The 14,144-nt window shown below is 46.7% G+C and overlaps 1 protein-coding gene across 3 annotated transcripts in view; it reads left to right on the top strand.

Annotated features, from left to right (window-relative positions):
- LOC121865245 (locomotion-related protein Hikaru genki-like) overlaps positions 1-14,144 on the top strand; it is a 132,864-nt gene that overhangs the window by 79,621 nt on the left and 39,099 nt on the right. For all 3 annotated transcript variants that reach the window (XM_042364600.1, XM_042364601.1, XM_042364602.1), the window contains exon 5: positions 9,964-10,055. In XM_042364600.1, the coding sequence (XP_042220534.1) occupies positions 9,964-10,055 (92 nt within the window). The remainder of the gene's footprint in view (positions 1-9,963; positions 10,056-14,144) is intronic.

Below are 14,144 nucleotides of genomic sequence, written 5' to 3'. Positions count from 1 at the left end.
TTGAGAGGTTTTATGGTTTCAACTTTCCTCCTCTCTTCTCCTTCTCTTCCTCCTCCTCCTCCTCTCCTCCTCCTCCTCCTCCTCCCTCCTCCTCCTCTCCTCCTCCTCCTCTCCTCCTCCTCTTCCTCCTCTTCTTTCTCCTCTTCTGTTTCCTTCTCTTCTTCCTGTTTCGTCTTCCTCTTCTCTCTGCTCTTCCTCCTCCTCTCTCCTCCTCCTCTCCCTCCTCCTCTCCTCCTCTTCCTCCTCCTTTCTAGTCCCTTCTCTCTCTTGATATATTTTTCTAATTCTTGTTCTCCTTCCATTTCTCTCCTCTTCCTTCTTTCTCTCTTCCTTTCCATTCGCTTATTTCCTTCTACTACCAATACTTATTTCCTGTTTTATTTTCTTTCAGTGAGTTATATCTTTCGTTATTTCTCTTTTTATATCTTTCTCTCTTTTTGTTCGTTTATCTCTTTATCTCTTTCTCATTATCTCTTTTTCTCTCCCCCGCCTGTCTTTCCATCTTATTGGTTTGGGATTATTCTCTCTCTCTCTCTCTCTCTCTCTCTCTCTCTCTCTCTCTCTCTCTCTCGACACAGAAGACGAGGTGTAAGTCGACCCAAATTAGAGTTTAGCGTTAAGAACCCATTAAATTCTCAACGGAGAGTCGGTATCCCCACCAATTTGTGTAATAACAGGTAGCGCCCCACCCACTCCAATCTCCTCCCTCCCTCTCTACACCCACTCCGCAGAGCAACACCCCGACTCCACCCACACTCCACCCAGTCTAATTCCACCCCTTCACTCCACCACCACTTCAATCTCACCTCTACTCCATCTCTACCACCACTCCACCGAATCTCATCCCCTCACCTTCTCCTACCCTACCTACCCCTACCCTACCCTACCCCACACACCCCACCCACCTCCTACCCTACCTACCCTACCTACCCCACCCCACCCACCCCTACCTACCCCCCTACCCTACCCCTACCCCTACACCCCTACCCCACCCCACCCCTACCCTACCCACCTACCCCTACCCCTACCCCACCCCTACTCTACCCCTACCCCCCCACCCCTACCCTACCCCTACCCACCCCTACCCATGCCTACCCCACCCCCTACCCCTACCCTACCCACCCCACCCCTACCCCTACCCCTACCCCCTACCCACCCCACCCCTACCCCTACCCCACCCCCTACCCCTACCCTACCCTACCCCCACCTACCCACCCCACCCCTACCACCCACCCCTACCCCTACCTACACCTACCCTACCCCACACCCCACCCCACACCACCCCTACCCTACCTACCTACCCACCCCTACCCCACCCACCCCACCCTACCCACCCCCACCCCTACCCTAAAACAACTCACTCAGAACACAAATTCATAAAAGGTTCCTATGATAATTTTTTCTCATTATAATTGGAAGAAATAGAACACACCCAGACTTCAATTTCTTCAAAGACCCGAATGTCATTTAATTCTTCTTGACGAGAATAAACCGGATCGACTTTACCTTCCAAGTTCTGGGTGATTCTTCCAATATTTTTCCCGGTATTGTTGTTATAGAGGCGAGGAGGTGTATAATTATCGTGTAGTCTTCAGTATAACTCGGAAGACATTATAGGGAGTTGATTTTGATGTAGCTGGCTAACCTAACCTAACCTAACTTAACTTAACTTAACCAACAAGTTATGGGAAATGGATTATTGAAGTTCAGGTGTGTGTGTGTGTGTGTGTGTGTGTGTGTGTGTGTGTGTGTGTGTGTGTGTCCGTCCACTCATCACCATTTGTATCACTTAACCTACGATGTAAAACTGAATCTTCCAATATATATATAAAAAAAAACCCGCGAAATAAAACACAAATTAAACCAAATCCCCAAATTCTTGACCCCCCCAAAAACGAGTCAAAATCAATGAGAAAAAAATTCTCATAAGAACTATTTTTCACTTTTCGTTGAGCGAACAATTAAGAGACATTATGGAAAGTGGTGTTTGTAGTGGCGAGGGTATTGGTTTTTATATTGGGTTTATGTGTTTTTTTTATGTGGTTTATGTTGGTTTTTGTTGGTTTATGTGGTTTATGTTGGTTTATGTTGGGTGTATGTGGTTTATGTTGTTTATATGGAATTTATGTGGGGTTTAAGTTGTTCAGTTATTTACGGTGGTTTAAGTTTGGTTATTTTAAGCTCCTTGATTTTGTTGAAGTTGCTATTGTTGTTGTTATTATTGTCGTTTATGCTTTCACTCTCTCTCTCTCTCTCTCTCTCTCTCTCTCTCTCTCTCTCTCTCTCTCTCTCTCTCTCTCTCTCATTCTTTACGTCATTCCTAACTCCTCATTTTTTCTTCAATTCCCTTTCTCATTTTCTCCTATTTTTTCTGCTTCATTTTCCTCTCCTTGTTCCCTTCCTTCTCCTCGTGTCTTATCCTTCCCTCCCTTGGTTATCCTCCTCCCCTACCTTTCTCTCCCTATCCCCCTCATCTCCTCCTCCCCATCTCCTCCCCTAAATAAAATATTAACATCACCCCAGCTGAGCAAGATCCGGATTTTTGCGTCAGCAGAGGGGGCAGAGGAGGGTTAGAGGAGGGAGGGAGTGAGAGGAGAAGGTGAGATTCCCAGTGGCTTAAAGCATCGAGCACCTCCTGAAGTCGAGCTAGAAGGCTTTAAAGGCGCCTCGATCCTTCTAGCTATAACAAAGGCTGTTTCCTGGTCACCCACCACCCCACCCCCTACCCACCTACCCCTACCCTACCCCACCCCCACCCCACCCCCCACCCCAAGTGGGTGAAGGAGCAGCACTGAGGCGTCCTCTCTGGCAGGGGATGGTGGTACAGGTATTAGAGGCTTCATGAATCACTATAGGAATGTTATGGTAGATACATGAAGGGAGGTGGATGGATGGATGGAGGATGGATGAAGGAAGGAAGGATAGATGGATGGATGGATGAAGGGTGGAAGGATGATGGAAGGAAGGATGGATGGTGGAGGATGGATGAGAGGAAGGAAGGATAGATGGATGGATGGATGAAGGGTGGAAGGATGGATGAAGGAGGTGGATGGATGGAGGATGATGGATGAAGGAAGGAAGGATAGATGGATGGATGGATGAAGGGATGGATGAAGGAAGGAGAGGATGGATGGATGGAGGATGGATGAAGGAAGGAAGGATAGATGGATGGATGGATGGAGGGGTGGAAGGATGGATGAAGGAGGGTGGATGGATGGATGAAGGAGGATGGATGGATGGATGGATGAGGTGGAAGGATGGATGAGAGGATGGATGGAGGATGGATGAGTGGAGGGTGGAAGGATGGATGGATGGATGGATGGAGGATGGATGAAGGAAGGAAGGATGGATGAAGGAAGGAAGGATAGATGGACGGATGGATGAAGGGTGGAAGGTTAAATGGATGGATGGATGGAGGATGGAAGGATGGATGAAGGAAGGAAGGATGGATGGAAGGAAGGAAGGATGGATGAAGGGTGGAAGGATAGATGGATGGATGGAAGGAAGGATGGATGGAGGATGGAAGGCTGGATGAAGGTGTGGATGGATGAATGGAGGGTGGAAGGATAGATGGATGGATGGAGGATGGAAAGATGGATGAAGGAAGGAAGGATAGGTTAGGGTGGAAGGATAGATGGATGGATGGATGGATGGAGGATGGAAGGATGGATGGAAGAGGAAGGATGGATGAAGGAAGGAGGATGGATGAAGGGTGGAAGGATAGATGGATGGATGAAGGAAGGAAGGATGGATGGAGGATGGAAGGCTGGATGAAGGTGTGGATGGATGAATGGAAGGTGGAAGGATAGATGGATGGATGGAGGATGGAAGATGGATGAAGGAGGATGGATTAGGGGTGGAAGGATGGATGAAGGAAAGAAGGAAGGATGGGTGGATGGATGAAGGGATGGATGGGTGGATGAAGGATGGACGGATGGAAGGCTGGATGAAGGTGTGGATGGATGAATGAAGGATGGATGAAGGTGTGGATGGATGGAAGACGGAAGGAAGGATGGATGAAGGAAAGAAGGAAGGATGGATGAAGATGGATGAAGGTGTGGATGGATGGATGAAGGATGGACGGATGGAGACTGGATGAAGGTGTGGATGGATGAAGGATGGAAGGATGAATGAAGGAAAGGCGGAAGGAAGGATGGATGGATGGATGAAGGAAAGACGGAAGGAAGGATGGATGGATGGATGAAGGATGGATGGATGGATGAAGGAAAGACGGAAGGAAGGATGGATGGATGAAGGCAGGAAGACGGAAGGAAGGATGGATGGATGGATGAGGAAGGAAAGAAGGAAAGAATGGGTGAGGGGAAGATGGAAGGAAGGAATGGAGGATGAAGGAAGGAAGGATGAAGGGAAGAAAGAAAGAAAGACAACATTATCCCAGGTGTAAATTCAATCACTATGTCTCTTAAATAAATACGGTGGTTCCAACGATGAAAAGCTACCACAGGTTGTAAAAATACTCCGCACATTACCTGTAGGTTGAGAAATGGTGGAGAAAATGTTCTCTCTCTCTCTGACCAATATCGTGAAAATGTCTCTCTCTCTCTCTCTCTCTCTCTCTCTCTCTCTCTCTCTCTTTCTCTCTCTCACCAATATCGTGTTAAAAATTCCTCTCTCTCTCTCTCTCTCTCTCTCTCTCTCTCTCTCTCTCTCTCTCTCTCTCTCTCTCTCTCTCTCTCTCTCTCTCTCTCTCCTCTCCCAATATCGTCCTGGTACGTAAAATACTGAGGCAATTTGATCGAGGAAGTCTCCATTTTGTGTGTGTTGCTGAATCCATCATGGCTTCACTATCTGGGGGTTGGTGGTGGTGTGGCTTCACTATCTCAGGGTTGGTGGTGGTGTGGCTTCACTATCTCGGGTTGTGGTGGTGTGGCTTCCTCTCGGGTTGGTGGTGGTGGCTTCACTATCTCGGAGTTGGTGGTGGTGTGGCTCACTATCTCAGGGTTGGTGGTGGTGTGTTCACTATCTCAGGGTTGGTGGTGGTGTGGCTTCACTATCTCGGGGTTGGTGGTGGTGTGGCTTCACTATCTCGGGGTTGGTGGTGGTGTGGCTTCACTATCTCGGGGTTGGAGGTGGTGTGGCTTCACTATCTCGGGGTTGGTGGTGGTGTGGCTTCACTATCTCGGGGTTGGTGGTGGTGTGGCTTCACTATCTCGGGGTTGGAGGTGGTGTAGGTTCACTATCTCGGGGTTGGTGGCTTCACTATCTCGGGGTTAATGTTCTCACTTTAAGAACATAAGAATGGAGGAAACTGCAGCGGGCCTATTGGCCCATACTGGGCAGTCCCGTTTACACCCAACCCCTATTGCTCATATAAGCATCCAACCTATGTTTGAAGCTATCCAGCGTATTCGAGTTAATGATGATATTTGGTAACTTGTTCCACTCGTCCACTACTCTGTTACCAAACCAATGTTTACCTATTTCGCCCCTAAATCTAAATTTGTCTCGTTTAAAACCATTGTTACGAGTTCGCTCCTGGTTATCCAACCAGGAGCGAACCTTTGTAATGTCCCCTTTGTTCAGCCCTGACTTCCATTTATACACCTCTATCATGTCGCCCCTCACTCTACGTCTCTCGAGGGAGTGCAGATTAAGATGCTTTAACCTGTCTCTGTACTCAAGGTTCCTAATGCCCGGGATTAGTCTTGTCATTCTCCTCTGAATTCTTTCCAAGGATTCTATATCCATTCTGTAATACGGTGACCAGAACTGAACTGGGTAATCCAAGTGAGGTCTCACAAGCCCAAGATATAGTTTTAGGATGACCTCGCTAGTCTTGTAACTAACACTCCTTTGTATGAACCCAAGTACCTTATTAGCCTTGTTTCGAGCAAATACACATTGTTTACTTGGCTTAAGATTCCTACTTATCATTACTCCTAAATCCTTCTCGCAGTCAGTTTTCTCAATAACATCGTTGTTCATCTGGTATCTGGTTTCCCTGTTTACATCTCCTATACTGAGTACTTTACATTTGTCCACATTGAATTTCATCTGCCACTTTTCAGACCATTCGAAAAATTTGTTTACCTGGTAGATGAACTGACTCAGGTAGATACGTTCTCACACCGCCACCCAGATGAGAAATATGAGCGTCTTCACCTTCTTAAAAAATCTTTCTCATTTCCTACCAGCAAAAGAGGAAAATTTAACGCGCGCGCGCGCGTGTGTGTGTGTGTGTGTGTGTGCTCACTTCCTTACTCTCCTCACCCCTCTTCTCTCCCCCCTCTCCCCCCTCTCCTTCCCGTCCCCCTCCTCTCGTGAACCCACCAAGGCGAGGCAACACACCTGCCTCCCACCTTGCATTAATTAATCCCTCTAATGACCTTTTTCTTGGGTCAGGTCGCCTCCTAAAGGTGATTGGTTAAAGGTGTGAATATAGTGACGTACGAGTGTTGTGAGTTATTGTTATTATTATTATTATTATTATTATTATTGTTATTATTATTACTATTATTATTGTTATTGTTATTATTATTATTATTATTATTATTATTATTATTATTATTGTTATTATTATTCCTATTATTGTTGTTGTTATTGTTATTATTATTCTTTGTCTCTCTAGTAACTCTCTCTTTACCTCTCATCTCCCTCCCTTTCTTCCTCCTTTCATCTATCTCTCCCTCCTTCTCTCCCGGTCAAGTTAGATTGGATTTAGATTAAGTTAGTTTAGGTTAAGTTTGGTTGGGTTAGGTTAGGTTAAAGATAGAGTAAGTAAGTTCGGTTAATTTTGGTTATGAGGTTGATTAAATTAGGTTAAGTTAGGGTGTTAGGTTGGACTAGGTTAGGTTAGGCAAAGACCGTCCAATCACGAGGCGTTTTGGAGGGAGGGAGGCAAAGACCAACCAATCACGAGGCGTTTTTGTTCTACGGGCTGAAAAATCTGGCCAATCAGACGCCAGCATAACAAACAACATCAAAGAGAAACATGAAAGAAACGAGTATTTTACCTTTATTTTTACACCACTATTATTACGCCCGATATGAAGGGGTTTACCAGGTCTGTCTGTCTGTCTGTCTGTCTATGTGTATATATGTATGTGTGTGTGTGTGTGTGTGTGTGTGTGTGCCCCCCATAAATACACACACACACACTCACATATATACAGTGAAAGCAGATTGAGGGTACATGTATGTTTATGTATACATTCATAGGCTACCTAGAAGCTTATGTATAAATGCATACATCATCTCTTCTCTCTCTCTCTCTCTCTCTCTCTCTCTCACACACACACACACCATCAACCCACCCCTTACTCCCTTTCCCTCCTTCCCTCCCCTCCCCAGTCCCCCCCACCCGCAATCCCCCATTCTTTCCTACCCACCTTCCTCCCTCCTCTCCCTCCATCCTTCCCTCCCTCCCTCCGTCCTTCCCTCCCTCCTTCCCTCCCTCACACCTGCCCATGAGAGGAGTGAGATGAAGGAGAGGTGCACGGTCTGACTGTCACGTCTCCCAACAGTTACAAAAATACACAAAATATTAATAAAAAAAATGATAAATAAAACAAAAAAACATAAAAAACGAGATGCTTCCATTAAGGTGTTTAAATCTTGAATCATCATCATCATCATCATCATCATCATCATCATCATCATCATCCTCATCATCATCATCATCATCATCATCATCATCATTATTATTATTATTGTTCTTCGTCTTCTTTGCTGTTGTTATTATCGTCATCATCATCACCATCATATCACCACCACCATCACCACCATCACCATCACCACCACCATCACCATCACCACCATCACCACCACCACCACTACACATATCCACCACCACCACCATCACCACCACCACCACCAACACCATCACCACCACCACCACCACCACCACCACCATCACCACCACCACCACCACCACCACCACCATCACCACCACCCCATCACCACCACCACCACCACCATCACCACCACCATCCTACCACCACCACCACCATCACCACCACCACCACCACCACCACCATCATATCTACACCACCACCACCATCATCACCATCATCATCATCACCACCACCACTACCACCACCACCACCACCATCACCATCACCACCACCACCATCATATCACCACCACCACCACCATCCACCACCACCACCATCATATCACCACCACACCACCATCACCACCACCACCATCATATCATCACCACCACCACCATCACCACCATCATATCTGCCACCACAACCTACATCACCACCACCACCATCATATCACCACCACCACCACCACCACCACCATCATCACCACCACCATCACCACCCACCACCACCATCACCACCACCACCATCATATCATCACCACCATCACCACCATCATCTACCATCACCATCACCACCACCACCTACCATCCACCACCATCACCACCATCATCACCACCATCCACCACCATCTTTATCATCTCTCCGTCCCAGATTAGAGTGGATCACCTCACCCCTTCTCATATCACGTCTTAGGATGAAAACATTTTACCTTACCTTTGAGAATCTGACTTTGTGCCTTTGATTAACTGAACCAATCAGATAAGTGGTTTTTTTTTTCCCTCGGATGTTTAAGGGAAAAAATTATATAACTTGGTGTCTTTAGTGAATCAATCTTTGTGCCGTAGAGTAATTTGGCTAGTTAGGATAGTTTAAGTTGCCTATTTGATCGTTAAGAGGGGACGGGAGGGGAGGAGGAGGAATTTAATGTAGGAACTTTTGAGAATTTGTATAACTTGTCGTGGGTTAAGTGATGGTGGGGGTGTTAATCAGAGACTCAAATCAACACACACACACACACACACACACACACACACACACACACACACACATCCATTTAGGAATCTCCGTACCTTAGCGACCTGTCCCTTGTCTTCGCTGAGTCGACTAATCACAACGTGGCGAAGATTATATGACAAGAGAATAGACCAATCACAGCGTGTCAGTGATTATATGACAAGAGAATGAACCAATCGGGGAGCAGGGGTGGAGGGAGGGGTGGGCAAAGGCGATACTATATGACGACAATATGATGGACCAATCAGAGAGGAGCGGAAGGTTATGACGCAACAATACCCCGAAACTGAGGAAGAGCGACGTTGCCAAATCTTCCACACAAATTTGATTAACCTTGGTGTAATCAGTTCCATTCTAAATAATTATTAACCCCAGAATCGTCTATGCTATTCCGGGAACTGAATTTAACATAATTAACTCTGGGACACGGAATGTTAAATAAATACTAGTTTCGAGATGATTTCAACCAGGAAGAGAATTGGCACTTTGAAATGAGAGATTATTTATCAACCAATCAGCGCTGCGCTTACATACGTCATGGATTAAAACGTAAACACAGTCGGTATTTTTTATGAGGTTAGATGAAGAATAACACAAGTAAATAAACAGAGAGAGACAGACAGAGAGACAGAGACAGACAGACAGACAGACAGGAGAGACAGACAGACAGACAGACAGACAGAGAGACAGACAGACAGACAGAGACAGACAGACAGACAGACAGACAGAGAGACAGACAGACAGACAGACAGACAGACAGAGAGACAGACAGACAGACAGAGAGAGCAGACAGAGACAGACAGACAGAGAGACAGACAGACAGACAGACAGACAGACAGACAGAGAGACAGACAGACAGAGAGACAGACAGACAGACAGACAGAGACAGACAGAGAGACAGACAGACAGACAGACAGAGACAGAGAGACAGACAGACAGACAGAGACAGAGACAGACAGACAGACAGACAGACAGAGAGACAGACAGACGACAGAGACAGACAGACAGACAGACAGGGAGACAGACAGACAGACAGAGACAGACAGACAGAGACAGACAGACAGACAGGACAGATAGACAGACAGACAGAGAGACAGACAGGTAGATAGACAGACAGATAGAGACTCACAACATTGTCTTATCTTATCTTCCACAGATTCCGGACGCTTCCAGTCAATGTTTCGTCCTTGCCACGTTCACAACATCCCCAAACACACCATCCTCACCTACAAACACCACCAGATCACGGTAAGTCAGTGTTACCAGATCACGGTAAGTGTTACCAGATCACGGTAAGTCAGTGTTACCAGATCACGGTAAGTCAGTGTTACCAGATCACGGTAAGTTGTTGTTCAGATCACGGTAAGTCGTGTTACCAGATCACGGTAAGTCAGTGTTACCAGATCACGGTAAGTCAGGTTACCAGATCACGGTAAGTCAGTGTTACCAGATCACGGTAAATGCGTTACCAGATCACGGTAAGTCAGTGTTACCAGATCACAAGTCAGTTACCAGATCACGGTAAGTCAGTGTTACCGATCGATGCGATCAGTACCAGATCACGGTAAGTCAGTGTTACCAGATCACGGTAAGTCAGTGTTACCAGATCACGGTAAGTCAGTGTTACCAGATCACGGTAAGTTCAGTGTTACCAGATCACGGTAAGTCAGTGTTACCAGATCACGGTAAGTCAGTGTTACCAGATCACGGTAAGTCAGTGTTACCAGATCACGGTAAGTCAGTGTTACCAGATCACGGTAAGTCAGTGTTACCAGATCGTAAGTCAGTTTTACCAGATCGGTAAGTCAGTGTTACCAGATCACGGTAAGTCAGTGTTACCAGATCACGGTAAGTCAGTGTTACCAGATCAGGTAAGTCAGTGTTACAGATCACGGTAAGTCAGTGTTACCAGATCATTAGTCAGTGTTACCAGATCACGGTAGTCAGTGTTACCGAATCACGTGAGTGTGTTTTAGATCACGGTAAGTCAGTGTTACCAGATCACGGTAAGTCAGGGTTACCAGATCACGGTAAGTCAGTGTTACCAGATCACGGTAAGTCAGTGTTACAGATACAGTAAGTCAGGTTACCAGATCACGGTAAGTCAGTGTTACCAGATCACGGTAATCAGGGTTACCAGATCACGGTAAGTCAGAGGTTACCAGATCACGGTAAGTCAGTGTTACCAGATCACGGTAAGTCAGGTTACAGATCCAGGTGTTGAATCACGGTAAGTCAGTACCAGATCACGGTAATCATGTTCCAGATCACGGTAAGTCAGGGTTACCAGATCACGGTAAGTCAGTGTTACCAGATCACGGTAAGTCAGTGTTACCAGATCACGGTAAGTCAGTGTTACCAGATCACGGTAAGTCAGTGTTACCAGATCACGGTAAGTCAGTGTTACCAGATCACGGTAAGTCAGTTTACCAGATCACGGTAAGTCAGTGTTACCAGATCACGGTAAGTCAGTGTTACCGATCACGGTAAGTTCAGTGTTACAGATCACGTTAAGTCAGTGTTTCCAATCACGGTAATCAGGTTACCAGATCACGGTAAGTCAGTGTTACCAGATCACGGTAAGTCCAACCACAATACAACACGACTTAAAATATCGTACACACTCACACACACACACACACACACACACACACACACACACTGTATCATAATACCATACCATTTTAATTATACTTTCCTTTGGACTACTTTACTTTAACTCTCCCTCGCAAAACTTTTCAAATTATATAAACTTTGATTAGTGATCCTCTATATAATGTTTGTTCTAATTTAATTCTCTCAAATTCTGGTGTATTTTTTGTTTTTTACGATTTGTTACGATTTTTTTTACGATTTTTTTTAATACAAAATAAATCGTGTTTGAGGAAGTACTGTAAATTGGTTAAGTTTTTATACATACATACATACATACATACATACATACATACATACATACATACACGGCCTGGGTACCTAAGGTCATATTTAAACTATAAACTTGGGCTTCATTAACCAGATGGCGTTGTGTGGTAACTCATTCGTGACGTCATGCGAGGTTCTAGGTCAGATCAGGTCAGAGGTCAAGTTACTAGTCTTTGTCCTTTTGGTTACTTGTATAGGACAGGTTAGGTGTTGTTATTAATGAGTACAGTACGTGTTTTCAGTCCAAGTATGACTTAAACCCTTGAGTATGATGACTTAACCCCTTGAGTATGATGACTTAGTCCCTTGAGTATGATGACTTAACCCCTTGAGTATGATGACTTAGCCCCTTGAGTATGATGATTTAACCCCTTGGGTATGATGACTTAACCCTTCGAATATAATCTTGTAAAGACCTTGGCTGAGCAATACCTTGGTTATCTCATTACGTGTTAACTACCCTGGAGAGCCAATCAGCTGCGCGGAAAATGAGTTGTTAAGATCTCGCTCCTTATTGGCGGAATGAAGATACTTGGAGCGTAATAAGTTGCTTTTATTGGTCATTTAGGGGTGAGGGAGAGTGAGAGGGTGGGAGGGAGTGAGAGGGAGGGAGAGTGGGAGGGAGGTAAAGGAGAATGGGTAGAGGAGTGTGGTGAGAGGGAAAGTGAGTGCGTGGGAGGGAGGGAGAGTGTGTGTGAGAGTGAGAGAGAGAGAGAGAGAGTCTCTTGGTTCACTGCCACTTACGAGACAAAGAGACGGGAGAAAGATGTCTCAAAATATCTCCCCTGATCATGAGAGACAGGGAGAGATGTTTGAAACTGTCTCATTTGTGAGTGTGAGGGGTAAAGGAGACGTCTCACAATATCTCTTAAAGCCGCGAGACAGGAGACATCTCTCAAAACGTCTCGTGCGGGAAATTGAGACAGCTCTCAGTCGGCTTACTGCGGCCGAGATCTGTAGTGAGTCTTATCCCGACAGATTACAGCACCGACAGGAAGTTTCTGTCGGGTGGGGAGGTTTCTTTGTTGAGTGGGGAGGTTATCTGTTTGATGGGGAGGTTTCTGTCGGGTGGGAGGTTTCTTTGTTGGGTGGTGAGGTTATCTGTCGGGTGGGAGGTTATCTGTCAGGTGGGGAGGTTATCTGTTTGATGGGGAGGTTATCTGGCGGGTGGGGAGGTTATCTGTCGGGTGGGGAAAACACCAACACCACCACTACTCCACCACCTCCACCACCACCTCCACCACCACACTACCCACCACCACCACCTCCAACACCTCCACCACCACCACTTCCTCCACCACCTCCACCACCACTACCTCCACCACCACCTCCCACCACCACCTCCACCACCCACCTCCACCACCTCCACCTCCACCACCTCCACCACTACCTCCCACCACCACTACCTCCACCACCACCACTACCTCCACCACCACCACCACTACCCACCCACCACCTCCTCCACCCACCTCCCCACCTCCACCACCACCTACCTCCCACCACCACTACCTCCTCCCACCACCACCACCTCCACCACCTCCACCACCACCACCTCCCACCACCACCACACCACCTCCCACCCACCACCCACCTCCCCACCTCCCACCTCCCCACCTCCCCTCCCAACCTTGAGAACAAAAGTCATCGTAACTTTAAGACTCATGTTTTTCTCAGTTAGTGTGTAAGTGTGTGTGACCTGTCCCTGGGAGAGGGAGAGAGAGGAGAGGGAGAGAGGGGGCGAGGGAGGAATGAGGGGGTAGAGAGAGGTAGGGAGGGATGTTGTGGGGGTGAGGAAACGGAGGAAGAGGAGAGAAAGGGAAGGAGAGGTAGAGAGAGAGAGAGAGAGTGTAGAGAGGAGGGAATGAGAGTAGAGAGGAGGGGGAAAGTGAGGGTGAAGCGAGGAGGAAGGAAAGGGAAAGAAGCAAGAAAGAAAGAGGGGAAAAGAGTGAAGAAAGAAGAGATGGATAAAGGAGAAAGGGAGAGAAGTAAATAACAAGAGAAAAATAAGATGAAAACAGACCCGACCCCACCTTCCCCCCACCTTCCCCCTCTCCCCCCCACCTCCCCCACCTCCACTTCCTCCCCCACCTTCCTCCCCCACACAGACCGACAGACACAGACAGACACATGGACACACTCATAATACAGACATAGACAGACAAACACACATACAAACACACACACAGAAAAACACACACAGTAGACACAGAGGCAGACACACACACAGACACACACACACACACAGACACACACACACACACACACAGACAGACAGATAGACACACACACACACACACACACACACACACACACACACACACACACACACACAGACAGACAGAGACACACATACACAGACAGAGACACACACACACAGACAGACAGACAGACAGACACACACACACACACACACAC

This window comes from Homarus americanus, unplaced genomic scaffold, assembly GCF_018991925.1.
Source record: "Homarus americanus isolate GMGI-L3 unplaced genomic scaffold, GMGI_Hamer_2.0 scaffold16889, whole genome shotgun sequence".
NCBI lineage: Eukaryota > Metazoa > Arthropoda > Malacostraca > Decapoda > Nephropidae > Homarus > Homarus americanus.
Note: the sequence above shows the minus strand (reverse complement) of the source record. Positions and strands in the feature narration are given on the sequence as shown.